Genomic DNA, 27,103 nt, shown 5'->3' with positions numbered 1-27,103 from the left:
TAAAAATATTTTATTTTTATTTTTCGTCAGTACGATGCTCCGTTAGTGATAAAAATAAGGATAATACTCTATTCGGCATACGCGGCCTACATTGATATTTTACGTTACGTGCCTACCGATATTTAGGTAATTTATTAATCAATAAAACAATACGTAGGTATAGTAATATTTTTTATTTCAGAACTCGCCCTATTCAAATCTTATGATACTTACTTATACAGATTATAAAAAATCTTGAAAATTCAGTATTTTAGATCATTGTTCAAATATGATAACTCAGCATTACCTTTTTCACTACCTACTTGGCATTACCTCACTCCTATGCATAAATTATGACATTATGAGGGTAGTACGAGTCAAAAAAAACAATACGCAGTAGCGTATTGATGTGGGGGCAAGAGAGGCAAGTCCCAGGCGACATTAAGGGGTCGTGGCAAAGCGGCGCGGGCGCCACGATTTTGTCAATAAAATTGAAAATGAAAAAAAAAATCTAAAATGCAAATATGCACGCCTCATAAAACACAATAAAAAAATCTAGCACAAAAATATGCCTCTTTAAAGTGTAGCTATGCACTCGGCGAAAACCTAGGTTAGACCTGGCTTGGAGGCTCGGAGACAACTTTACCTATATTTTGAAAGGTGAAAGGTACTTGGATGATTGATTTTTAGCATTTTTGGTTTCTGAGATCACAGCATTTTTACAGCTCAATAGACACTATGCAGAGACACTTATTATTCTACATACAAATTAAGTATAGTAAATACATAATTTTATTTTATTTCTAGGCATTATTAATTTAACACAATTTAATAAGTAGGTAATTTATTTAAAACAAATAATAACCTATAAACAAAATATATTTTAATTTTCATTGTATTTTGCAGTCAAAAATAATGTAGCTATAAAATACCTACTAGGTAGGTACCTAGTAAATTTACATTTTTATGAGTAACTTTTATAAAAACTTATTTAAAATAATAATGTAAAAATATAAATAGTCACAGTTCAATAAATAAAATAAGTAGGTAAATATAAATAATACAGTAAGTTATGACGTAGTGGATTTATTTCCGTACATACTTCACAGCGTCATACTTCGAGTCTAACGCTTCGTATTCCTAACTCCCTGGTACTTCACTTGCCGAGAATAATCTTGCGCGAAGCACCAAAGTTTTGTCCAGACTGGGACGCCATTTTGTTTGTACCGGCTTGTAAGCCGATAACTGCCTCTCCTGCCCTGAGGACGTCCTCGCTGAATTCGCGGCGATTTTCTTCAGCAGGCCTGGGGCCAAGGAAAGGACCACGCCATTCTTGGTGCTTGTATGACTGGAAAATAAATATAAAAATCTTAATATCAAAGTCGAGTGCTTGCTACTGTCAATATCTAAACGACCACCCAAAGCCATCATGGTCCAAACTCCTCAGGTATAATGTTTACCTGGTAACAGGATGAACTGACAAACTTTCAACATTTATAAAATGACGAAGGTCAAAGGGTACATGATGTCATGCACATCGCGCGACCAACACCCGATCAGTTTTTAACCGACTTCCAAAAAGGAGGAGGTTCTACGTTCGGCTGTATGTATGTTTTTTTATCGGATGTCAAGACGTTAGCGCCGCAGGCAGGTGGGCTTTATGGATGGAGGGTGGCCAGTATTAGAGCTAACTTATGGCACCTCAGATACTGAATCTTGACCCTTATGTGGCCCTCTTGATCTTCTCTATTAATTACTAGTAGCAATCTCAACTTTAACCACTGACGAGAATGCCTAATGATCTGTAGCCCACAACACAATTTGCTATATTCCTTAACGACCAGAACTGCTAACCTTGCAGCACATAATACATTATGTACAAGTATACAGTTTATGTTGTTTAGTACTAGCGAACGTCACTCAGTTCGCGTGAAGATCTAAATGTCACAAATTGCGCAGGAAACATGGATTTTTCCGGGAAAAAAGGAGTCTATATTCTGATTGTGAAAAGTGATTCGCAGTTTAGCAGGGAAACTGTAACAGACAGTCAAACATTCTTAGTGTACGCTAAACCACACTACTGAAGTAAAACTTCTTTAGCTCTTCCTCTCAAGTCTCAACGTCCGTTCGCTTCGCCCGATTACACTTTTCATAACGCAATCACCAGCTTACTCCCACAGTCGAGCGTGATGAAAGAAGTTTTACTTTAATATCTATACGAGTACGTATATGGATTTATGGTTTGTTGAATGTTCTTCTTTTATCTTGTGGGATAATATTCGGGTAAGGTAAACCCAGAATTATCTAAATAGTAATATAAAAAGTTAATTTACCGTTCTTCCAAGAGCAAAGATCGTTTGTGTCACCAGTGCGATGTTCTTTTGGTCCCAGAGGTCAGTTGACTGGAAGAGATCTGTGTCTGGAACTCCGTATTTGATACACGCTTTTTGGAATCTGTAAGCACAAACAACACAAATATTTTATTTAACCTTCCGTTTATTTTCATAGGTATAAACCTTGCTCCTAACATTCCTCTCTATGCCTACATTGATGAAAACGACGCAATGACTAAAGACTAAAAAAAAAGAATTTTCCAATTAGATTTAGGCGTCTTCGAGTTCTCGGTGAACTATACATTAAAAAAAGATTCTGACGAATTTTTCCTTTTTTTTAAATCGGTTAAAAATAGCGTTACTTTAGCGATGAACTAGGAAAAGAGAAAAGTTGTACTAACTGGCTAATATTGTCCATGAACTTGTAGTCGCCGCCGGAGATGTTCACTTTAGAGATGATGCCGGGCTGGAGCCTGTTCATCAGCTTGCAGAGGATGATGCCGTCGCGAAGGGCATGCTCGTAAGGTACGCCTGCGGGGAACTTCTCTCCGATGACCGCTTCGATCCACTTCTGGGCCTCCTGCTCCTTTTCAGGCTCACGTTTGTTGGCACACTGTAACGTTAGAATGGGAAAATTATTTTACTTGGAGTTGTATGGTGGGTAAGCTCCATATCTCCTATGACGACGCCTGGTCCTTTAATGAGTCGTAAAAATCGGCTGACAACGATTCAAAAATGTAGGCTTGGGTTTTATTGGGATATATTTTTTGGGTTTCATTTTATAAATAGAAGTTACATAAAAATTAAATAAGTTTTTTAAAAGTACAAGATAATTTAAGAATATTATCAGGGGTTTCCCGACACGCGCCTAACTCAAATAACGATATGTCTTCAATATGTCTTGGATAAATGCCAGTGCAAGATTTATTTATAAATGTTTTTTTATTAATTTCTTATTTTTATTCGAATTCGATGGTTGTTTATAAAAGTAGATTGGCAAAGTATGATTTCAAGGGTTTTAACAATCAATTAAATACATTATTACAGGTTTAAATAAATGCTGTGCAAAATACGGCTGTGCTACAAAATCAGAAAAATCAAGAAATGGAATGATCTTGTAATATGAAAACTTTAGAAGTGAACCTATGACAAAAATTGCAAAATAACAAAAAAATCGCTCACGGAAATACTCGATTAAAATCGGGGCTTATATGGGAATATTGACTCGTCGACAGAATTCATAAAATCAATTAAAATGTGGCCTATGTTACCCGTCGTAATAACAAATCGATTGACACCTTATTCCCCAAAATCGGGTGAATATGTACCATGGAGGAACAAACTTAAATACATACATATACTATTGAAAACAAAACTCTTCCTTTTGGTTTTGCCTTAGACGGGTAATTATAGCATCTTTTTTAAAAGTTTTTAATCAACAATATTTTTCATAGATCTTCACTTCACATCTGAAAGATTTATATACCTACATGTTAAGATGATTACTTTGTAACCTTTCTGAATTTAAAAACAGTTACATTGTAGTGTTTTCACGAATTCTGTTCTGACATCACAGCAGCCACTGAACTCAAAATAAAATCTAATTGTAGAAACGGCTGGATTAATGATTGAACGCGCTAACAAATATTTCACAGTTGTATTAATGCTAATCTCCTCCTTATTTATACAAACGCTGACGCAATCAGACATTATACGAGGAATAGCACGATCATAAAAGTTTTCATCTTAAGTATACCTACTTCATAGGTTTCATCTATTTCTATACAATCAGCCTTTTAGTAAAGTTAAATTAAGTTACTTCTTAAGTTAAGTAAGTTTCTTAGGTTAATTAAAAATTGCTGATGAAATTCACTGAAAGTTGATTTGAATAAATGCTAAATGATCGATGGCTTTATACGAGTACTTATTAATGAAAAATAAAATAGTTAAATAAAAACAAATGTAGAAATTATAAAATCATAATTCATTATATAATATAGCTATAAATGATGATGTGATACCAGAATCACTTTACAAATACAATATTTCAATTATCAAGATTTGTATTTGTAAAGACCGGAACTTTACTAATACAAATATTGATAAGAGTAACATTGAGCATAATCATATGGTTAGTGATAGTATAGTATAACTAGATACAACTGCTAAAACCACAGGAATATACAATATTTGTGAAAAAAGCGATAGGTAAACTATGCTATACCTTTGTATTAAATGTAAAATATGCCTTTTATCAATGTATCTATGTCAGAGAAAAAAGTGAATTAAAGCAACATTTCAGTGAGAAAGATTTACGCGTTTCCGCTAATCGGGCGTAAAGAAAATAAAGCGTCTTTCAGGAATAGATTCGAAACCGGAAATTACATCATGGCTATTTTAATGATCGTTTGAAATGGTCCGATAAACATTCAACGATATTTTAAAAACGAAAAGAATATTCTATATTTGAAAATTATTTTTTAAAATGAAAAGTTAAAATAATAATATGACGCCCGCGACTCCGTTCGCAGGAAATTCCGATTTTCACAAGAACCACAGATTTTTCAGGATTTAAAATATGCCTATATTTCGCTCAAATTCATCTTCAGCGGTTCAGCAGTTTAGTTATAAAAAGATAAGAGGCAACTTTCTTTAGCGTTTATGATATTGGTGTGGATAATTAGTTCAGGACCATGTTTTTAATTTGAAGCCTCAATAGCTGTAAGGTAAAGGAGTCGTACCCAACACCAAAAAGGTCATAAATGCGATTCCTGCTCACTTTACTACGCTCATGCCTACTCCTAGCACAGTCTTTCCGACTAATTAGTGGGAAACGGTAAATATTAACACCTAAAGGTAATATAGCAAATCTTTAAAAAAAGATATATTTTTATTTGTAATAAATTATAATCAAAACATTCATTCCATGAGCTGAAAGCAATGAAGTAATGACTATAATTACGTGTGCTTTTGGATGATGAAAACACGTAGTGACGTCATACGCCCCCGTGGACGCTGAACTGCTTTGGGCGGGCGGTTCCGAAGCCAGTCCACTTGTTGATTCGCTCCCGGATAGTCCATTCGTGTTTGGAGTTCAAAGTATCCACAAAACACCAAAATGCCTGTAAGAACTTGATCTTTTGGCTTTTTGACTGTTTTTTTAACATAAAAGTTATTCTCAGTAGTTCGAAAAGTGTTGCAAAAACTCTAAAAGATATTTTAACTTGTTTTTTAGTGTTTGATATTTTGACATTCAGATCGGTGAAAGTCATATTCAAAGGACATCATATTTAGCATTCTCAAAATATTCTTCATTTTATGAGCCATTATTTATTCTGTAAATCATAATATTTTGATGTTTAAAGTACATCTTATATTATGAAATTGATGATTCAAACTTCGTCTATATTTAGTGAAACATGTCTCCATTCATCTTTCTTAATGTGGCGTTCGTGATGGAGCACACAGCTGCATTTGATTATGGGTTGCATTAGTCCTTTAGTTTCAAAAGCTTTCCAGACGCATCAACGCGATAATAACTGTAGGTTGGCGCTAACGTTATTTTAGGAGATGATTCTGGAATTCGACCGCTCCACCATCAAACGACTTGGCACTGGAACAGATATTTTATGGCTGTTGTTCAAAAACTGACTCTTATTTACGTGTCTGACATAAACAAATGCTTGCAGGTCAGAAACAAGGAGCAAGAAGAAGAAGTCCTGGTTTGGATCGCAGCTGTCCTTGGAGAGCCTTTGCCTAAGGGTGCCTACGAAGACATTCTTAAGGATGGCGTTATTTTATGTAAACTGATAAACAAACTTGCACCTGGATCGGTAAAGAAGATCCAGGAACGAGGAACCAACTTTCAGCTCATGGAAAACATTCAAAGGTAACAACTTATAATAATAATAAACAATTAAAACACGCTTATTTATATAAATCCAGTTTGTTTAAAATGTTCTCGTATTCGTAGTGGTTGTAACTGTAGCTAGGATCGTAAAAGTACTCCGCCATGAATATAACTATTTATAACTCTTCTAAATCGTGCATTACAGGTTCCAAGCGGCCATTAAAAAGTACGGAGTTCCGGAGGAGGAAATTTTCCAGACTGCCGATTTGTTTGAGAGGCGTAACATTGTACAAGTCACTCTGTGCTTGTACTCTTTGGGAAGAATCGTAAGACATTATTTCTATTTCACTTAGATATTCACAAGTTTCTTTGGCATTTGTCATAAAGTCTGATAAAATTTATGTTTCGACAATGATACACTCACCAGAAGTTGATGAAACTGACCCTTTCTGTAGAATGTGCTTGTATACAAATGGATTAATTTTCAGACTCAAAAACATCCAGAATACAACGGCCCACAATTAGGACCCAAGATGGCGGATAAAAATGAAAGAAGTTTCACAGAAGAACAGCTTAGGGCACACAACGCCGAGCTTAACCTTCAAATGGGCTTCAACAAGGGGGCGTCACAATCCGGTCATGGTGGATTCGGCAACACCCGCCATATGTAATTTATAATTACGTTTTTAATTACATGTCAACAACATGCCAACGCCTGGGTGTTAAAGATCAACATCGTTTAATAAAATCAGTATTTCTAAGTGTTAGCTAATCGTATATCTCTATTTTTATATAAGCTTTATTAAATATAGCATCATTAATATTTAATCTAGATCGAAATACTCATTTTTCTATTTCTAATAGTGTTGTTTCACTTGGAGAATGTTTGTATTATTTTGTTGTTATTTTGTATTAATTTGCTATCCTTATGAAAGCTAGATTTAATGTGGTGTTTTTTTTTTTCTTGTGAAAGATTTACAAATTATAGTTAGCTAAGACATTTTTACCTGACTAATATAATTTTGTACATATTTTATATTTAATAAAAAAAGTTTTTTACTATCACATTTTTATTAATACCGCCCCGTAGCTTTTGAAGCATTCATGAAAACAGGTTTAATTTTGATTAAATTACGTTTCTTTTTTACGACTTCAGAAAAACGTTTTGTAACCTTATAAAACTAAAAAAGAGTAGAATTCCACATTTTTATAAACCTAGAAAATAGTGCGCTAAATAGTAGTCCGATATTTTCTTTTTTTGTGAAAACATCTTTAAAGATAGTTTAATTTTATTATAGCTTTAATTTTTGACGTAAAACAAGTAATGAATATTGTAATACACGAACCGAGGCTATTAAAATGAATTATTTCTTGGCATAAATTGTACGGTTTGCTTGACAGTGCCAAACATATTGTGGGACGTACATAATAACAAAGTGCATACAATTAATGTCATTAATAAAGTTAAACACTGAAATAATATTAATTCTAAATGGCAAGGTTACCAGGTACATAGAGCAACTGTATAGTATCTAAGATCGATACTATCTAACGATTGTTTACTAGATTTAGTGCTGATAAATGTAGCTTTTTTGTGTACCTTCATAGTTCTACAATAAAACACCGCTGAACATTTTTCAAAATTCATTTATTTTAAGTGGTTTTGAAACATCATGTTTGTCTATTGTAAAGAGCGGGCAATAAACTCAAGTCGCTATTTTTAAAACTCATGCATTACAGCAATAAAGTCAAGTCGCTATTTTGAAAACTCATGACTTTGCAGATTTTATTTTTTAAAAGTAAGCCCTTGATTACAATTTCACCGGATGGTGTGTTATGATGCAATCTAAGATGGAAGCGGGCTAACTAGTTATGTGATGAAAATCCACACCCCTTTCAGTTTCTATACACGACATCGTATCGGAATGCTAAATAGTTTGGCGGTACGTCTTAGGGTAGGGTGGTAGCTAGCCACGGCCTCCCTAGACTAGCTAGACCTGGACCAATTAAGAAAACCATTGGCTCAGCCGGGAAACGAAGCCAGGACCAGGATTTGTAAATCCAACGCGCATACCACTGCGGCATGGAGTCCGTCAGATATGTACCTACTACCTATTACTACTACTACAAGGTAAGTTCCAGACAGTATTGTTGAAATTAAAAAAATGTTATTAGATAAATTATTAAAAATAAAGTTATATTACAAATAATGGTTATATGAATTGAAGCAATAAAAGCTTAAAATAAACTGAAGATGTGAGAGGAGTTCTAGATATTCTTGATTCTTGGTACATTTTATAAGTTCAATGAACTTTGTATACCTACTTATTTATAGTTATGTATTAGATACAAATAATATTAACTGCTTTAAAATTTTAATATATTTTTGGCAATTATTGTCGTTACGGCATGGATACACCAAGACTAGCTGATGCCGCGCGGTTTCGCCCGCGTAGTTCTCGATTCCGTAGGAATACGGGAATAATATATAGTTTATAACTCAATAGTCTTCCTCGATAAATGGGCTAACACTCTAACACTGTAAGTATTTTCCAAACGGACCAGTAGTACCTGAGATTAGCGCGTTTAACCAAACAAACAAACAAACTCTTCAGCTTTATAATGTTGAGTATAGATTATAAACTACCGGACGCCCGCGACTTTGTCTGCCTGTAGACAGACCTCTTTAATCCAACCCTTATAGTAGTATCGCTGTAAAAATGGAGTAACTTCTCCCGTTTTCCCATCATTTCCCTTCAATGCTCTGCTCCTATCTTACACCATTTAATGGTCTAAGGCTCCTATTGATCGTATAGCGTGATGAAAAGTATATTATAACCTGCCCAGTATGAAGAATACTCGTAATTGTACCAAGTTTCGTTAAAATCCGTCCAGTATTTTGTGTTTCGATAATGAACATACAGACAGACAGACAGATAAAAATTGATTGCATTTTTGGCATCAGTATCGATCACTAATCACCCCATGATAGTTATTTTGGAAATATATTGCATGTACAGAATTGACCTCTCTACAGATTTATAGGTATAGAAGATGTAGATTATGGTAAAGTTTGTGAAGTTGTAGGGGTAATCTCTGGATCTACTGAAATTTGAAAATTGTTGTACCAATAACAAACCACCATATTTCTGAGTGCTATCTATACTAATATTATAAATGCGAAAGTAAGTCTGTCTGTCTGTCTTGCGCCTTGGTCGGAAAAGAGTCCACAACAAACCCAACCAGTTTCGTAATAATATATTCTTGAAAATAACTTCTTAATTTTTTTACAAAATTTGTTGACAGACAAACGGTTGCGAGCGAAAGTAAAATGTAGTTGACAAACTTAAGAAGTGTCAACATTGCTTGTTTCGAAACATACCTATATTTAAAGATGTCAAGTTAATGTACCCACTACGAATCTCACGTTTGATTACGTAACTGAGCAGAAGTATTTGGAACTTAGTATATAGATAATTCACATTTGCGCTGGGATTAACATCCATAAGTTTTAGATTGTTGGTCCTTGAAATATCATTATTATCTGCTCTGCATCTCGGCAATGCCTCTCTAAAAGATATGGATCCTTATAGGAGGGAGAAGCCCTATAGCTTCTAGACCCTGATCGGTTTACCAATGCGCTAATGCGAAATTGACATGTAATACGTATTAACTGGATAGATTTTTTTATAGGTTTGAAACTTTGCAAGGCACTGTACGTAAACGTACTACGATTTGTTGCCTTCCAAGATCTGCTATTGCAAACAATCAAATCCTTTAGAACAAAACGTTTAGTAAGATTATTTTTATTGATTAATTCAAAGTTTAAATTTGTAAAACAGAATTAGCAATAGAGACAATACACATCGATCATTTGAACATAAATAAACGGAAATGTGACGCCTGCTTAATTAATGATGACAGTGACGGGATGCTTAAGGTTTATAAATGTGTACAGTGTATACGCCCCCTATATATTAATGTGATTTGTGTTACCAATAGATATAATTTTACACAAAATATCACATTGAGGTATCCAACAGTCTACCTTCAAAAACTGATATTATGTGTAACATTGCATATTGCTCTTTTGGACCTTAGATCTATAAATTATAATATATTAATGTATGAATTACTCGCATAATAATATGATCAATTTCAAAAGTACTGTTATTTAGTAGTACTTGTAGCAATTTATTCAAGTGTTTCGACAACTTTTAGTTTTTGGTCTAGGTACCATTATTATTCAGCAACGTTTATTTTATCTATTCTGCAATAATATTTTCTTTGACACGGCTAGTTTTATTTTAATAAAATATTGGTACATCAGAGTCGGCGTTGTTTATGTGCAGCCATAACCTGGTTTAATGTTATAAAACAAGCCATAAATAAATAACCATTTTTAACGCTTTGTTGTTTCTAAAATCTTATAGTACGTATAAGATACTCTAAAATTAATTCAATTTATTCAAAATGTACCTATAACCTGGACCTACCATAATTATTGGCATTAAAAAAGGCTTGTCTGATAAAATAATGAAAATTATTGACGTATTAAATATTCTGCACTAAAAACCTCAATATTGTTTTAAAAATAAACTAGAATTCTGGACGAAGGTGACATATTTTGCTTAGATTTTTTTCATTGGGTTTTTGTATTAAAGTATTAGGTTAATTTTATAAATCCAAGGAAGAGGAAGTATGTTATACCAACCAAGAGAGTAAAGTTGTAAAAGGAAATGAAATAAAAAAAACTCATGCATTGTTTTGGATTTAAAAGACCAGTTACCAGGGTTACATAAGCGCTAAGAAATTTATTCAAGGCCGCATCAGTATTGCTTTTGTTCCAGAATGCTCCAACGAACGGTACTTATCGTAAGACAATGTCACGCATGGTATACATTGTTGGGTTTATCCAATTATTGTTAATTAGTGGGCGAAAAATTCTTAAAGCAATTAGTCGTACCGCCTCATAATACTGATGATTTACAGGGTTTGCGTGAAATTGGTCACTGGCAAATTATATACCACAGCGTGGGTAACTTGGCACGACACAGGTGATGATCAACGAGCCAAGATATTTTTTATGTATTTTATGACACATTAATGTTAAATAATATAGATTATCAACAATTACCTACGATGAGTGTTTATTTGGTAACCAAGGCACGACGTTCACAAAAGAAAAATGGTGTGCATCAAATATTATTGAATGATTAGTAAATTGCTAGAAACCTACGGAAGGTAGAGCTTCGCCTCAACAACTTTTCCATTCTCTTTGTTTTGTCTTTCTCATTTAATAGTCTTGGTTAATGTAATTTTAATTTTGTAGTCTTTGTTTATGAAATCATCTTTCGTATCATCTTTTCATTTAAACTAAGCCTCTATTGTGCTTGATAAACATAACAATATCTGAACTTGACTAAAAAAGAAACACAATACATTTTTTTTCTTTAATCTTTACAAGTCAGCCCTTGACTACAATCTCACTTGATGGTAAGTGATGATGTAGTCTTAGATGGAAGCGGGCTAACTTGTAGGAGGAGGATGAAAATCCACACCCCTTTCGGTTTCTACACGGCATCGTACCGTAACGCTAAATCGCTTAGCGGTACGTCTTTGCCTACTAGCCACGGCCGAAGCCTCCCACCAGCCAGACCTGAACCAATTAAGAAAATCTCAACCTGCCCAGCGGGGGATCGAACCCAAGATCTCCGTCTTGTAAATCCACCGTGCATACCACTGCGCCACGGAGGCCGTTAAAATTCCCCCTCATTCTCTTAATTAATGTAAAAAAGTTAGTGTTAAAATGAATACCTGGTAGTACTGGGCGGGTAGCCCAACATCCGGGAATTTGACCGCAAAATCACAATAAAGTAGACAATTTCTAATAAATCCCTTATCTTTTACCCCTACTTGTTTTGTAATACAAGACCGCATTCACTGTTCCAAGGCCGGACCTAAAGTTTCCAAAGAGCCATTCTCCATACACTCCACTAATGCATTAATTGCATAATGGGTAACCTCAAATGTTAAGTTGACATTTTCATTGAGAAACAATACTTCGTGTACAAAAATCTCAATCATATTAACTGCTGTGCCACTATAGGCGCCACAGACCTACAGTTTTAACTGTGCAGTTTTGACTGTACAGTTTTATATAATCGAAACAATTTCAATCAAAACCATTAGAAAAAACTGTACCTACAGTTAAAACTGATGGACACAACACTCGTACGATTTAAATTGTAAAGATATACCCATAATATTTTTCGTTTTTTCTTTACTTTCAATACACATCACACATACACATAATATAGATGTACGTTATTGCTAAAATACTGTTTTTGTATTAAGTATAGACTTTAGATTATTCAAGTCTGCAAATAAATCCACTTAAACGTCATAGATATTCGTTATAGATATCTAAAGTCTAGAATGATGATCATCAATGAATAGGCTTTACAGCACTCGAGAATTTTTAAAATTCGAACAAGCAGTTCTTCAGATTAACACGTTCAACCAAATAAATTTTTCAGCTTTATTAGTAGGTACTTAAATATTTAAATCGTTTATTCTTATCTTTCTTATTCTTATTTATCTATTTAAAATAAAGTAAAATTTCTTTGACCGAACCAGACCAGCTTTGGAGTTTCTAATGAAATGGCTGGGCTTATTTGAAGAAAGACCTAGTATTTTCACGTATTCATATAAAGAATAAAAGTAGGAATCCGTAAAACGATTACCAAATAGGTATGAAATTGTTAAATGGTACGGAACGGCTGTAACACTTATTACCGCTTATTAGGTTTCTGTTACGAATGCGTTGCTTCTACGAACTAGAACTTGTTTAGCAGGGACGTCGTCTAGGCAATACATCTTGCTGTCTTGTTTTACCTTTTGAATTGCCCAATAGGATGTTGGGAAACCATTTCTACTGTCTAAGTTGGCTTAGGAGAGATCTACTTAAAATATTTATACATAATCGAAAACTAAAGCGTTTAAAAACAACTTAAGAGAAAATATGTTACGAACATAAAATAAACATAAAATTATAGAAATACCTACTCTAGAAAATAAAAAACTCAAAAGAGCATTAAGTTATAAACATAAAATTATAGCAATAAAATACAGTCTTAGTTTCTTGAAGAATAGAAGAAAATCAGTCCACGAAAACCGATGAAATGTAAAAGTAATGTCTATAAAACAAAGTGATGCCATTGAGTTGATGGAAACTTTTACAAGATTGGATGATGTTAAATAATGTTGAGTAATTGTTACTTCATCTGACATCAACACATGTAAGAAAACAAAAACAAATAATGGAAAAATTGTATTAGCAACGCAGTTAAGACGTTAAGCAAACGCCGGCTAACCCAGATAGCTAAATAAAAGTTACATAAACATAAAAAGATGTCGCGGATTATGTAGTCTTAGTACTCATTGGTACACTACTAGGCGCAATAGAGTTACGTAAGCATTACGACTATGAAAAACATTTGACAGTTGGTAACAAGGGATGGAAGTTTAAGCACATCCAATAATTCTTAACTTAGAAGGACAAAGTTTATGTTGTATTTACATTGCTAAGCATTGCGATATACTCCCCTCCTTTGTGTACAGTGGTAGAGAAACCGGCATTTGGTGCCTTAGTCTCAAACTATCACCTCGAGCAGTCTGCTCGGGGCATAATAAAAAAAACGTTAAAACATAACAGCAAAATCATGCATTTCATATTGTTTATAGTGATCACAGTGCTCCAGTATTCAACTGCGGAACATTATAAAACGAAGCGTGAGTATTTTTGGAAGCACTTTTAATCCGTGTGTTCTGTTTAAAACCGTCCCACTTCTGATGAAAAACATACCACTACTTAAGCTCGTTTTATCTGATTTATAACCGGAGTGCTGCTGTATTAATATTTAAATAATTTGCATAATTTACAAGGCAAATAGCCATAATTGATATATATCTTAACACTTTTGTTTATAGCAAAGATAAAAACCCGGCTTTTGCTTTTCGCACTTCCCAGAAAAATATCCAGTAATGTTTATATTTAGGTTTCTTGCCACAATACTAGCGGACGTCCGTGACTTTGTTTTTGAGAATATGCAGTGTTCCTTTTTACATTTTACATTTTAACATTTACATCAATGTATCATTTAAGTATTAATTCGAAAAATAGCATAATTTCATATAAAAATTAAACCCTATATTATATTTAATCTCATAAGGATTAGGTAATTTATCAAAATTCTTGAAACACATTATGTATTGATTATTAAGTTTTAAATTAGTGAAAACCCCACTTTATTTATATTTTCGCGCGTTCTGCTCCAAAGTCATCTCTATAGCAAAGTTCATGAAAATCAATTCAGCTATTTAGCCGTGAAAAAGTGTCAGACAGACAGACATTTATAATAGTACAAGCGGACGCCCGCAACTTCGTCCGAGAAATTCAGTTTTTCACAAATCCCTCCGGATTCATGGATTTTTTCCGGGATGAAAGTAGCCTATGTGTTAATCTAGGGTATTATCTATCCTTGTCGTAAATTTCAGCCAAATCGGTTCAATAGTTACGCCGTTAAGGAGTACCTACATCCAAACAAACATCCCTACAAACTTTCGCGTTTATAATATTAGTAGGATTACAGATAGTATGGATGGATAATGTCTTCATATTGAATTCGAAAAGGGTTCAAGACTAAATATAGTTCACAGTGAACTGACCGATACATGCGTGAATAAAACCGAATTTCGTAATTTATAGCTTGACCCATGCCCAGTATACAATACCCATACAATGAACCAGGATTTGTGGCTCCACATGTATTTTTAGTAATTTGTGCTTGTGCTTAGTATTCTAGTGAATTTCAGAATTTTTGAAATTTTTAAATTGTAAATTTTAATTAATATAACCCTTGGCTGAGTTTGTTGTAGGCGCGGACCAAGGCGCGTTTGGAACTCTCGTACTCTCTTTAATTTTAAGCTTTCGACTTTATTTACCACTTTATTTAATCGTGACATAACATAACTTTTCAAAAGTGCTTGTAAACTAAGCCTAATTGAAATAAATGAATTTTGAATTATTTTCTCAATTCGACGCGTATGTTTTTTATTTATATTTTTTAATGTTTGTTACCTCATAACTTCCTCATTTACTTTTTTTTTTTAATTTAAACTACCTGTAACTACCTAAAAAAAATTGAAAACGGGCCATTTTTATGTTAAAAAGATTACTGAATGGAAAAAAATCATCATCATTCAATAATTGTCTATCACCGGCCCATTGTAGGGCCAGGCCTCCATCCTTAAAGGAGAGGGGTTATGGACCATAGAACCACTTTCCTTCATTGCGGATTGGGTTTAGGGTCATTATGTTTAACCACCTTTACCAGGTGTCAATCACCAGGAGATGTCAATAGATGTCAATGATAACGGGGCTCAGGTTACACCACCAAATTAGCAATTTCCTAACTGTCAATTTTAACTAAAAATTTAAAAATAGAAATAAAAGCTAAAACTGTACAGTCTGACCCAAGAACCCAGGATCTCGTGATCCAAAGACAACCTAACTAACCACCGAACCAAATAGGCAGTTATGGAAGAAAAACAAGGAACTGATTCCTTGATTTTTTGTTGATGATGACTTTCAATTTTTCAAATTTCAATTTTAAATATGAATTTTTTTTCAGCAAGTTTCATAAGGACATGTTTTAAAGGTGATCCCGAATTTGATGATTGCTCGAAAGACGCAGTACAAAATCTATTCAACGCTTTGGGCCCAGGTATTTATATACTTTTTATGTTCTAAATTACTCGTTAGGAGCTATAAATATATTCTTACATACAAATCATTTCTGTAAAGGTAAACAAAGACATCCTTCCACTTTCTGCGACCCTTGCATATCTCTCTTGCTTCTTCCATTTTCATCAATCCTTTCATACAAAGTTCATCGGTTTAAGGTGTACTTTTGATTTGGCCTTTAATGAGTATGTCTAGCAGACTTATTCACTATCTTTGACGTATGAAATTGAGATTCTATGTAAAAATGTCATCAGGTGCTTACTGGTTGGTGGATATCACACAGTAAGTAAATGACATTTTCTCAATTGATTTGATGTTTATTTTATATGTTTGCTAATAAATACCATAATAGTGAATAGGCCAGCTGGACTTGGTCGAGGAACGTTCGCCTTGGCCTTCCCCTTCCAACATTTCCTTTTACCCTCGCCTTTTAAATACATTTTATTAGTGTCCTATCATTCATCCTCTCTACGTTCCTATATCTAAGCATACCTATCTCAGTTTATTATTTATTACACTTATTACACTATTTTTTCTTGCGTGAATTGCTATAAGCTACCTTCTCATAAGTCTACCTATCATATAGAATAGATCTGGTACCTAGTTCTTGAGATTTACACGTTTAACCAAACAAACACTTAAGCTTTACCTACAACTATTGTATGTCTGTCCCGCAGTTTCACTTGCGTTATATTATCGCGTCTATAACCTAATGTTATCTATAGCCTTTCTCAATTAATAGGCTGAAAGAAATTTTCATTTCATTAGAACTAGTTAGCATAAATGAGATTAATTATAGTGTAGGTACACGGAAAAGACCAAATAATTACGATAAATATAATTATGTGAACTGGTAAAACTAAAGTATGTATATGGGTATTATATTGGTATTTACTTGTATCTGTCATGTGTATTTTATTTTCTAGTAAAGCTTTGGATTTTTGATCCAAGTGAAATTGCAGGGACATGAACCCTGAAGTCCCTGTCATTTCGTGTTGTTAAGGAGGCCATACTTTTTGTATTATGATCTAATTAAGAGTATAAGATTTATGCTGAACCCCCTAGTTCCGTTCTGATTTTTTTAGTTCCTAAAAATTATGATTGATGAACCCCTTTCAGAATGATGCCACGGAATTTTCATTATTACTGATTTATAGTAGTATACTTACTTATACGCTAAAACATTTTATGATGCGCTATTCATTAGCGTCATTGTCAAAGGTTCTGGGTGACGCTAATTTTTAATTAAGAATTAATTACAAAATTGTCATCATCTACTGGCATAGTTTTACTTCTGTTAGATATTTTAGATTTCGATAGGTACCTACTTTAGTTTTCTACTGTAATAAGCTTACTTTCGTTAGATTTACTGGCGCATCATTTCTAACGTTAGCATTACGAATATGTAGGTAACATGCGGTTACAACTGCGTAAGTCGCTATTGCAGTTTACTGTATTGCACAATGGCGTTGCAGCTTGCACACCTGCTCCTTGCGCTGAACTCCTGGTCGGTTCTACCTCATTGCCGTAACTTTTTACCTCATTCCACACATTTTTTTTAACCTGTTTAATTAAAAATAAAGGTAAAAAAATGCTTCTAAGTTTAAAAAAACTTAAGTTTAAAACCGAAAGGCGAAAGTTGAAATCTTTTGTTTTTTTAATTCCTTAATATTGTTGTACTTAACGCTCCTAATAACCCTAACTACCATTACTATATTTGGTATGTGTGTACAAAAGAACGATAACTAGTGGGTTCATATCCCATTAAGCTGGTCACATAGCCTCAATTACGAAATGTGAATAGTAGGACATGACTTGCGGAAAGCGAAAGTGCTATTTCTTCATCTTTATCATACGCCTCTGTGACAATATTATTTATTTATATGCGACGAATTAAAAATGTTATTTTTCAGGTTTACCCGAAATCGACCTACCGTCACTGGATCCGCTGAACATTCCCCAAATCAGGATATTACAGGGAGATGGGCCGGTGAACGTAAATGCCGCCCTTGATAACGTTGTTGTAACGGGTTTTGGAAAAACTGAAGTCTTGCTAAGCCAGTCAGTTAACTTTCATGTTTATAATGCCCGGGTTACAAGATACCTGTTTTTCAAGCTAGGACAGCAAGATCAGCAAGCAAGCTTAGTCCAAGTGAAAGACTTGCTTGAAAAAACATACCATCTTGTTATGCTTTCATATTTTTTAGTTGATATAATATTTTAAAATATAAAAACAATTTAATTTTGATTCCAGGGTTGATGGCAGAACGTACGATTTTTACACTAAAGTAAGAGTCCCAAAAATAAGAATAGAAGGCACCTATGATTTAAGAGGGAAAATATTACTGATACCTCTGGTTGGAAGTGGTCTGTGTTGGTTTGAGCCCAGTAAGTTATTTATGTTTTAAAAATTACTGTAACCTAGTGCATATATAATTATCGCCTAACTCCTCTAATATTCCCAACTATAGGTTCGCGGAATATAACATAATAATAATTAAGACTGTGCATTTGTGCAATGTACAAATACACGTAGGTACATAAGCGGGGCTATTATACGTTCGACGTATTGCAACTTCTAAAATTGTGCTTCTAAACATACTAGATGTTTTTCACAGACTATGCCTAGGTACCTATTTCAACGTAGCTAATTGCCTCGACTGGTGACAGGAGGGCTAGCTCATTGTTTGCACAAAGAATCAGATTGACAATTTACAAAGATTTAAGAAAGTTAGGGTGCCTAGTGCCTATTTTCACAAGAGGTTTTTCTTACAGGTAACATGACAATCGATATTGTAAGCTCTGTAAAATTGTATGAGAAATCTGGTCTTCCATTCTTCAATGTAACTCAGTGCCACGTGAAATACAATATAGGAGGCTTAAAATTACACATGAGTAATTTATTTGATGGCATTTCATCTCTGGGTGAGTCTACAGAATCTTTTGAACGACATTTTACTTTAACATAGCGAGGTAAGGTTTGGTTATAAGTTCGTAACGATTTAACTCAAAAACTACTCGAGCGATTTTAAAAATTCGTTCACCATTAGAAAGTTACATTTTCACCGAGCAACATATTCCTACGGGAACGAGAACTACGCAGGCGTAACCGCAGCACTGGGCGTTTGCTAGTGTTCTTGACGAAAACGTTCTGTTGCTTGTACACAACACAACTCGTAAGATGGTACAAACTTTTCTGACCCGGTGGTCAAAACTGGAACTAACGTCAGGGAGTTTGCCATTTTGTAAAATAATAATAATATGCTCATATTTTTTTTGCCCACGACGGCGAATCTCATGGTGAGATTAACCATGTACGCAGAAGATTATAGTGCACAAGTTCTGACGGCCTCCGTGGCGCAGTGGTATGCGGTGGATTTATTAAACGTAGGCCCTGGGTTCGATTCCCGGCTGGGCAGATTGAGATTTTCTTAATTTATCCAGGTCTGGCTTACCACCCTACCAGCAAAGACGTACCGCCAACCAATGAGGCAGATCATATTAAAAGTGCATCAACGGCGACACCCACTCTGGGCCAGATAAGTTTGTGGCACTTTACCTATAGCTATTATGAATAAAGTATTCTATATCGAATTAAAAGAAAGCCAGAACACAACGAAATTATAATTATTTAACTTACGTATCTGTTTTTTTTATTTCATACAGTAAATTACGTAAGACAAAATAATTCATTAAAATAAAGCAGCGCCATCTATTTAGTCTAAGTTACAACTTGACTACTGACTACTATAGCCGCCATCTTAGTAGTTACGCTATTCAGAGATAGATGGCGCTAACGGGGTCTGGTTAGTAATACCACTGCTAATCTCATATTATCCTAGTAACTTCGTGTCACAAATTGCAACGTTGAAATGTCGGGAGACGCGGCTGTTTGTGCCAGCTGACCTTGAAATTGTTGCCAATTTATATCGTAAGCCGTTTTTGCAAACTCGGTCTCTTTTCGATGAATATTTTTTTTTTAATTTAATGATTAAATAAATTATAGTAGGTGTATTATGGATATTCTCTTTCTTTTGGTAGATACGTCTTAAATTCATTTTTAATAAAAATTAGATACCTCGGTGTAGATAATAAGAGTTGAATTGTTGAATGTACCTCTAAAAATAATAATTTTTGTTAGTGATGTTACCTACTATTTAATAATATCGATGTATTATAGGTATTAATATAAAGTAACTACTGACTGTGTCATGGATTGCTAACGATGGATTGCAATCAATATTAATAGTGATGGGAATTGGGATATTCAAACAAGAGCAAAAAGATTAAATAATATTTTTTTTAATATACTTGTCACTTTGATCAGGTCAATGCCCAAAAAATGTATATCTTTAATTTAATACTAAAGCGGCAGTGAGACTTATTCTGTATGTACATTTAAAATAGTTTCGTTAATCTAAAAAATGTATGAATTCAGTTTATTTTTGTAAAATGTTTTTGTTTTTTTTTCGTTTCAGAGGAAAGCACCAATGCATATTTAAATGCAAACTGGCGGCCAGTATCAGAGTCTTTGAGACCAATTTTGTCAAAGACTATAGAAGATATTTTACTCGGGTTTATGCAACAGATATTCCACAACCTACCTGCAAACTTCATGATTGGGGATTTAAAAACTCATCTAACAAATAAAAAAATAGAAAAGAAAGGAAACATCTAAGTACTGAATTAAAAAAATATATCTAAGTATTAATGAAATTTAGACTGTTTATACTATGTTACCAATAACAATATCTTCTCTATGTGTGAATATTTCAATTTAATTCTTATTTTAGTTACTGCTTTAATTTGCGAGTGATATTATAGATACCTTGATACTTTATTAATTAGATGTAAGTTAGATTTATATTTATTGTAAATAATAAGATATTTTCAAAATGGTTTTTTATTTATTATTTTAACAAAATCCTATTTATTATATTATCCTCGATATTTCACTTCATATTAACTATGAATTCCAAATATGTAAATCAGGGTAAAAAATTGGATCAAAATAAAAAAACAACATTCGTAAATCTGTAACGCTAAAGTGGGTCAAAATAGATCATCAACTATTTATTTGAGAGATCTAATATATTTCGATTAATTTTCAATCAAAAATTAATCTAATTTTTAAAATGATTTATGTAGGTATATCCACTATACACAGAGTAACCAGAGTGAGTCTTTACAAGTAACGTGTGAAGCCGGTGCAACCCATATAAAAAACAAACGTCACGCGTCTCCTTCGCAACCGCATATAAAAACTTTTTTCATAATATATGTACAATAAAAAATACTCCATTTTATTTTTTTAAAACGGTTTTTAAAATATTTACAAACATAAGACCCCATTTTTCTTGAATAATATTGAAAACGAATGACGCGACGCTTCGAATTGTACTGACTCGAAAATGTATTCGTTTTTGAATTTTGTATATGTGACGGATACGACACCGTCGTGTTCCATACGCTCCATCTGTATATTATTGATTAATCTGTCCACTATATTATTTATATTTTGGAATGTACTGCTAAAACCTACGTTATTTTATTTATCTGTGAATGTATCTAGTTAAAAATTTATAAAGTTCTTAAATTACCAATTAATTTTTTCAATAAATTGTAGTCTGCATGCATATTGCATAGAAAATGAAAATAGTTTTACAGTTTTCACGGTTTCTTGTTATTTTCAAGTATATTCAATTCAAGGTAACGCTGATTAGTCATCCAGTTTGTGAAAATAGGTATTTAAATAGGTACCAGGGATTTTTTAATTTATAATTGGTTTCGAACATCAAATGAATTTTAATGTTTATAAGAGAATAACAGTCCTGCTTGACTATTAACTATTTTGATCTTTATTAGGTATCAACCTATTAAAATAAACATCAAATCAATTGACAAAATGTCATTTACCTACTGAGTGATATCCACCAGTAAGCACCGGATGACATTTTTTACATGGAATCTCTATCTCGTTTAAATGTCAACTAGCATAAGTCAAAGATAGTATTTAAATACTTAATTATTTATTTATCTACTTTATCTGATTTCATTGATTGCGTCAAAATAAGATAAGAAAGGAAATAACGATTAACAATGTTTGAGCTTTAAAAATAATATCATAGGTTAAACGCATATTTGAGCCTACCTACCTATAGTCAGATTGAGTAGGTATTTTAAACTATGTAAACAAACAAAAACAGCTGACTCAGGTTTGCTCAACATTTTATCATTATTTACGAATATTATCATGAAATAAAACTTCCTGTGGTAAACAAATATTTTTTTAATTTTATATTCCTATATAATATATCCTGTTATTTATCAAACAGATAATGCTTCACTTATATTAAGGGTTCCGTAGGCAATAAAGAACTCTTATAGTTTTGTTTCTTTATTATGTAGAAGCAAGCATAAGGTTTCCTCGACATATTTAAACACATTAATCAAAACGGTTTTCTCGGAGGACGATAAGGGTGATTGATTCGTACGTTTCTTTTTTGGTGACGGAAACAATAGCAACGCGGAATAACTGCTCCGGCTAGTACCAGGCTCCGGTTCACTAATTTTCGTACTAAACTAAATAAAATTAATTAATTAAACTGATAAAAAACCCGACTGCATAAATGATAAAAAAACTGAAAAGAAAAAAAAAGCTCAGTCCAGAAGTGTAGAAAACAATTAGAAAACAGTCGGGACCTATTATATTGAATAGAATTTCGTCTACATTTTTTATTAGGTCCCGACTTTAGTTTGATCAATTTTTATATCATTTATGCCGGGTTTTTATATTTGTTTAATTAATTAATTTATTTCACACTTTTTAGTTACGATAGATGGTGAATTTCGGATTTATTGGTTACGTTTGTTACAAAGTACGATAATGTATACCTAAGTCCAACCGAAATTAAGTAAATATTCAAAAAATCTACGCAACCCTCGGTGGCCGAATCCGACTCGCACTTGTCCGATTTTTATAATCAATATATTTCTTTTAGTCTATTTTAGGTGTTTTATAACTACACTTCATAAACCTCGCACCTTATAGTCGTCCGCCTCGCGTATTATGTATAGACTTAATTAATATTAGAATTAATAAATAACGTTTTCCTAATTGTAGTTTTTTTAACATGGCCATGATATACTATTTTGAAATTCTCACAAAAATCCCTTGAATTTGATTCGCATGTTGAAATATTCACAAAAAAAAAAACTTCACCCCGATTCTATAGCGTCTCACAGTCGTCTTGTTGGTTTTTTTTTTCTAATTTCACCTATCTAAGAACACTTGGGTTATTAAAACAAATCTAACGTTATCTGAATTACGTAAATCCGTTCAACGGTTTGGAAGATATGAGGTAATAAAGAATATTACATACATACATACAAGATACGCGCGAAAAACATAACCCTTCTTGCAGTCGGGTAAAAACAGTAAACAAACAACAAATAAACTATAATTAACAATAACAACGAAACGAGAACAAAACGAAATAACAAAAATTACAAGGGAAGAAAATACGCACGACAGACTGGATTTAGTTAAAGAATCATTAACGAATACTGATATATAAGTAGGAGTATTAGTCATAGACAGCAAATAAAGTAGTGTTCTGTGCTGTGAAGTGTGAACTGTCAAATGTCAAATCTTCTTTCACTTATTAATACAAAATCAAAAAAATTATCATAGTATATGGTAATTCTGCAATAAATGAAAGGTTAAATTCACATTAAAATAAAAGAAATCATCGTTTTAATTACAACTTCTTTCTTCTTTTGATATGAAAATACGACATTTATAAAATAATTAAAGTTATAATTTAATTTTATAAATGCACATTTAATACCCATAAAACTCAATATCTTTATTTTTCATAATGGTTTGTGACTCATGTCTGCTTGGGTTCTTTTTATGTCGTTTGTATTGTTTTTGTGCAAACTCTATATATTTAACATAGAGGAATTAGAAATGGAAATGGATCGCACCCAAATGCAGCAACAAAATTGTCTGTCGTTTTTGAAGGGTACGAGGTAAACTCAGTCATCGATAATATTTAACAAAAATAAATAATAAAATATTTAACAAGAATAATATAATCTGTACACAGAATATTAAATTAATGGATCGATGTTTTGCTGTTTGTTCGTTCGTTAGAAGAATAGTATCTATTTTTCTTTTAGATATGCTTGTTTTTATTACAAATTTATTATTTATTATAATTATGTTTTTGATGACCTCCGTGGCGCAGTGGTATGCGCGGTGGATTTACAAGAAGGAGGTCCTGGGTTGGATTCCTGACTGGGCTGATTGAGGTTTTCTTAATTGGACCAGGTCTGGCTGGTGGAAGGCTTCGGCCGTGGCTAGTTACCACCCTACCGGCAAAGACGTACCGCCGAGCGATTTAGCGTTCCGGTACGATGCCGTAACCGAAAGGGGTGTGGATTTTCATCCTCCTCCTTACAAGTTAGCCCGCTTCCATCTAAGACTACATCATCACTTACCATCAGGTGAGATTGTAGTCAAGGGCTAACTTGTAAACAATAAAAAAAAAAATCTTAGATTGCATCATCGCTTACCATCAGGTGAAACTGAAATCGAACGTCACGTCATCTTTTAGTGAATTAGAAGTTGTTGACCATTTTTCATGCCATTGAACTACTTACTACACAAACCGGAATTATTAGGGAGTTTTTTCAGTCGACGAAAACGATTACAACAATGAAACATCGATACGATATAAGTATACACGCGTTAGATCGTTGATTGATTGACAGAGAGGTAACGTCTTGCGAGGCAGGTCCTTCTATAATTAGTCCAAGATAATTAATTAATTGTATGTGAATCCGGGCTCAAAAGGACTAGAACCCAGAGCCGTAAAGCTTATTATTAAAAATAAAATGTATGTAAATCGAAACGAAAAGTGTCGCTTAAAAGAACCTTTTTGAGTAGTATTATTGTTGTGTAAAAAACCTAAAGTTGTGGACTATAGGTGTAGGTATTAATTGTATTTTATCCACATATATATAATTGAAATCTATATGAATTTAAGTAATTTGTGGTGCAAAAAGTAGACATATACTTAGATAGAAATAAAAGAATCCATAGATTTCTCCAGAAAGGAGCCTTAGTCTATAGTAATATTTACCTGCCAGATAGGACGTCCAGGCATGATGATAATTAAGGATTTCCGTAAACACTACACAGTTGCACTACTAAACACTCGCGCGAGTTTAGCACGCCTGTCACTAGATGGCTCTCTCACAAAAGTTGGGAACTAAATAAGCTCTACCTGACTCTTCTTACGTGTTTTATACGGCGGAACGCGATCTAACGGTGTAAATAACAGCGCGAACGGACACTACGCAGAAACGAGCAAACGATGGACAAAAATACCTCTCCGTAGCCAGGAGCGATTGCTGGAGATAATTTACTAGGAAAATTTGCAATAAACAAACAAAAAATGTACTTCCAAATAGATCATTACTTGTCTTAACACACAAAACTATTGGCAATTCATTATTTTCCTAAAAAAAATCTTAAACAGGTACATATTGCGGTTTCTTCATTTTCAGGAGGTAGGTACTGGTCACCTTTTCTTTACTCTGACCTTTTCGCCCTTATTTATTTTGTTTGGAATAATGTGTATCGTATAGAATAATTACGTACGAGAACGACGAGTATATAAATAATCGTAAAGATTATTTCTATCTAGGTATCTAATTTAATTCCATTTTATAATAAAAATTTTAAACTCTTACAAACAACTGCTTATTTTAGTAAGTTTCTTTTGTGTAGTAATATTCACGTTAGGATGTAATCTTGTTATCTAGACTATATTCAGTGTCAAAAAATACTTAGTTCTACGTTTATCACGTAAAAAAGGTTTGAGCGATATATTTATATTTTATTTTAGAATTTAAATTATTGTGATTGTTAATATAATATGAAACATGGCTAAAACTCATGGCTAAGGTTCAGAACCCATAAGGGACCCTTATTCATGAGCTGGTTCTTGCAATACGGCACGATCCAAACTGAGTTTTAGCCGTGTTTCATAACCAAATAATATTTATATTTTAGTTTCTGAAATTATTATTTTTACTGCAGTGCTGATGTATTTTTTCTCAGAGCAATAAAAATTGCCCTAGTATATCTTCAAAACTGATGTAGACATTGCTTCGAGGTTGAAACTAAGGATTTTCTTTTAGTGTACCAACTTTATTTTTAACTGAATGCCAGATTCTGTATAAAACTGGAACGAGGTTGAAAGCTTTGGTGCTAATTGATTTTATTTCGTACGCTCGGCTCTTTACTTCGATATTGAAATAATAACAATAACAAGCTAATCCCTTTTACTATTGTTTTGTTGTATTAGTTATTTCTGTACTATTATTACACTGATTAGCTGATTCTCATGTTTTATCTGTTGCATAATTTTATAAAGTGATTTAACACAGTCAACAAAAATCCAATGGGACACATAGATTTAAAATTTTCAGCTTACAGCTGTAACCGTGATTTTCTTTGCGTGATTTTTTGGTTATCCCAGAAAAGCATTGTTAGATTATTTAATTGATAATAATCATTTCCATACGTTTGATTTGAAAAGAATAAATTAGATCTTCTTTGTTACAAGTTTACTGCATGTAATTTGTATTCTTGGATATTAACAAGAACAGAAAACATAGGTACATAATATGTTTCAGAAATTAATAAAACTTTAATTCTGCTTTTTACATCTCTAGTTCTATAAATCTCTAGTTTTGATAATTTTATTCATTGAAAAGATGCTCGGTTTCTACGTTACCATTATAATAATATGTAGGTACATATAAAATTAATTATAGGGCAATGCAATTTATATAAGATGCAAATAAACCTTGATTCAATAATCTGATCTGGCAACGTTTATGATAACGTTGACAGTATAATTGCATCCAATATCTTCAAAAACATTATTATTCACAAATATTTTGACCAGATTTATGAAATATAGACCACCAAATTCAACTTTTACTTCTTTCAAAATTATCTTTAAAAATTGAATCAAAAGATAATATCTAAAATGATTTTAAACATCTAAGTCAGTTGATAATGTTGTAGTTTTTATTTTCCTATGTTCGATTCCC

General features: G+C 33.1%; 3 protein-coding genes across 3 annotated transcripts; 2 read left to right on the top strand and 1 right to left on the bottom strand.

Annotated features, from left to right (window-relative positions):
• Positions 1-154: 154 nt before the first annotated feature.
• LOC112058319 (muscle-specific protein 20) lies at positions 155-25,276 on the bottom strand. Its single transcript, XM_024099043.2, has 4 exons — positions 25,120-25,276; positions 2,714-2,925; positions 2,313-2,433; positions 155-1,327 (listed from the first exon to the last, which is right to left on the bottom strand). The coding sequence occupies exons 1-4, from the start codon at positions 25,141-25,143 to the stop codon at positions 1,136-1,138; spliced, it is 549 nt and encodes a 182-aa protein (XP_023954811.1). The 5' UTR covers positions 25,144-25,276; the 3' UTR covers positions 155-1,135.
• On the top strand, positions 5,290-7,222 carry LOC112058320 (myophilin). The gene is made up of 4 exons (XM_024099044.2): positions 5,290-5,436; positions 6,002-6,201; positions 6,368-6,488; positions 6,651-7,222. Exons 1-4 carry the CDS (start codon positions 5,431-5,433, stop codon positions 6,831-6,833), a joined length of 510 nt encoding a protein of 169 aa, XP_023954812.1. The 5' UTR covers positions 5,290-5,430; the 3' UTR covers positions 6,834-7,222.
• LOC112058318 (uncharacterized) lies at positions 13,688-20,831 on the top strand. Its single transcript, XM_024099041.2, has 6 exons — positions 13,688-13,956; positions 15,858-15,950; positions 17,884-18,031; positions 18,225-18,358; positions 18,746-18,895; positions 20,449-20,831. Exons 1-6 carry the CDS (start codon positions 13,887-13,889, stop codon positions 20,646-20,648), a joined length of 795 nt encoding a protein of 264 aa, XP_023954809.2. The 5' UTR covers positions 13,688-13,886; the 3' UTR covers positions 20,649-20,831.
• Positions 25,277-27,103: the final 1,827 nt, after the last annotated feature.

Source organism: Bicyclus anynana, chromosome 9 (genome assembly GCF_947172395.1).
Source record: "Bicyclus anynana chromosome 9, ilBicAnyn1.1, whole genome shotgun sequence".
Taxonomy (NCBI): domain Eukaryota; kingdom Metazoa; phylum Arthropoda; class Insecta; order Lepidoptera; family Nymphalidae; genus Bicyclus; species Bicyclus anynana.
Note: the sequence above shows the minus strand (reverse complement) of the source record. Positions and strands in the feature narration are given on the sequence as shown.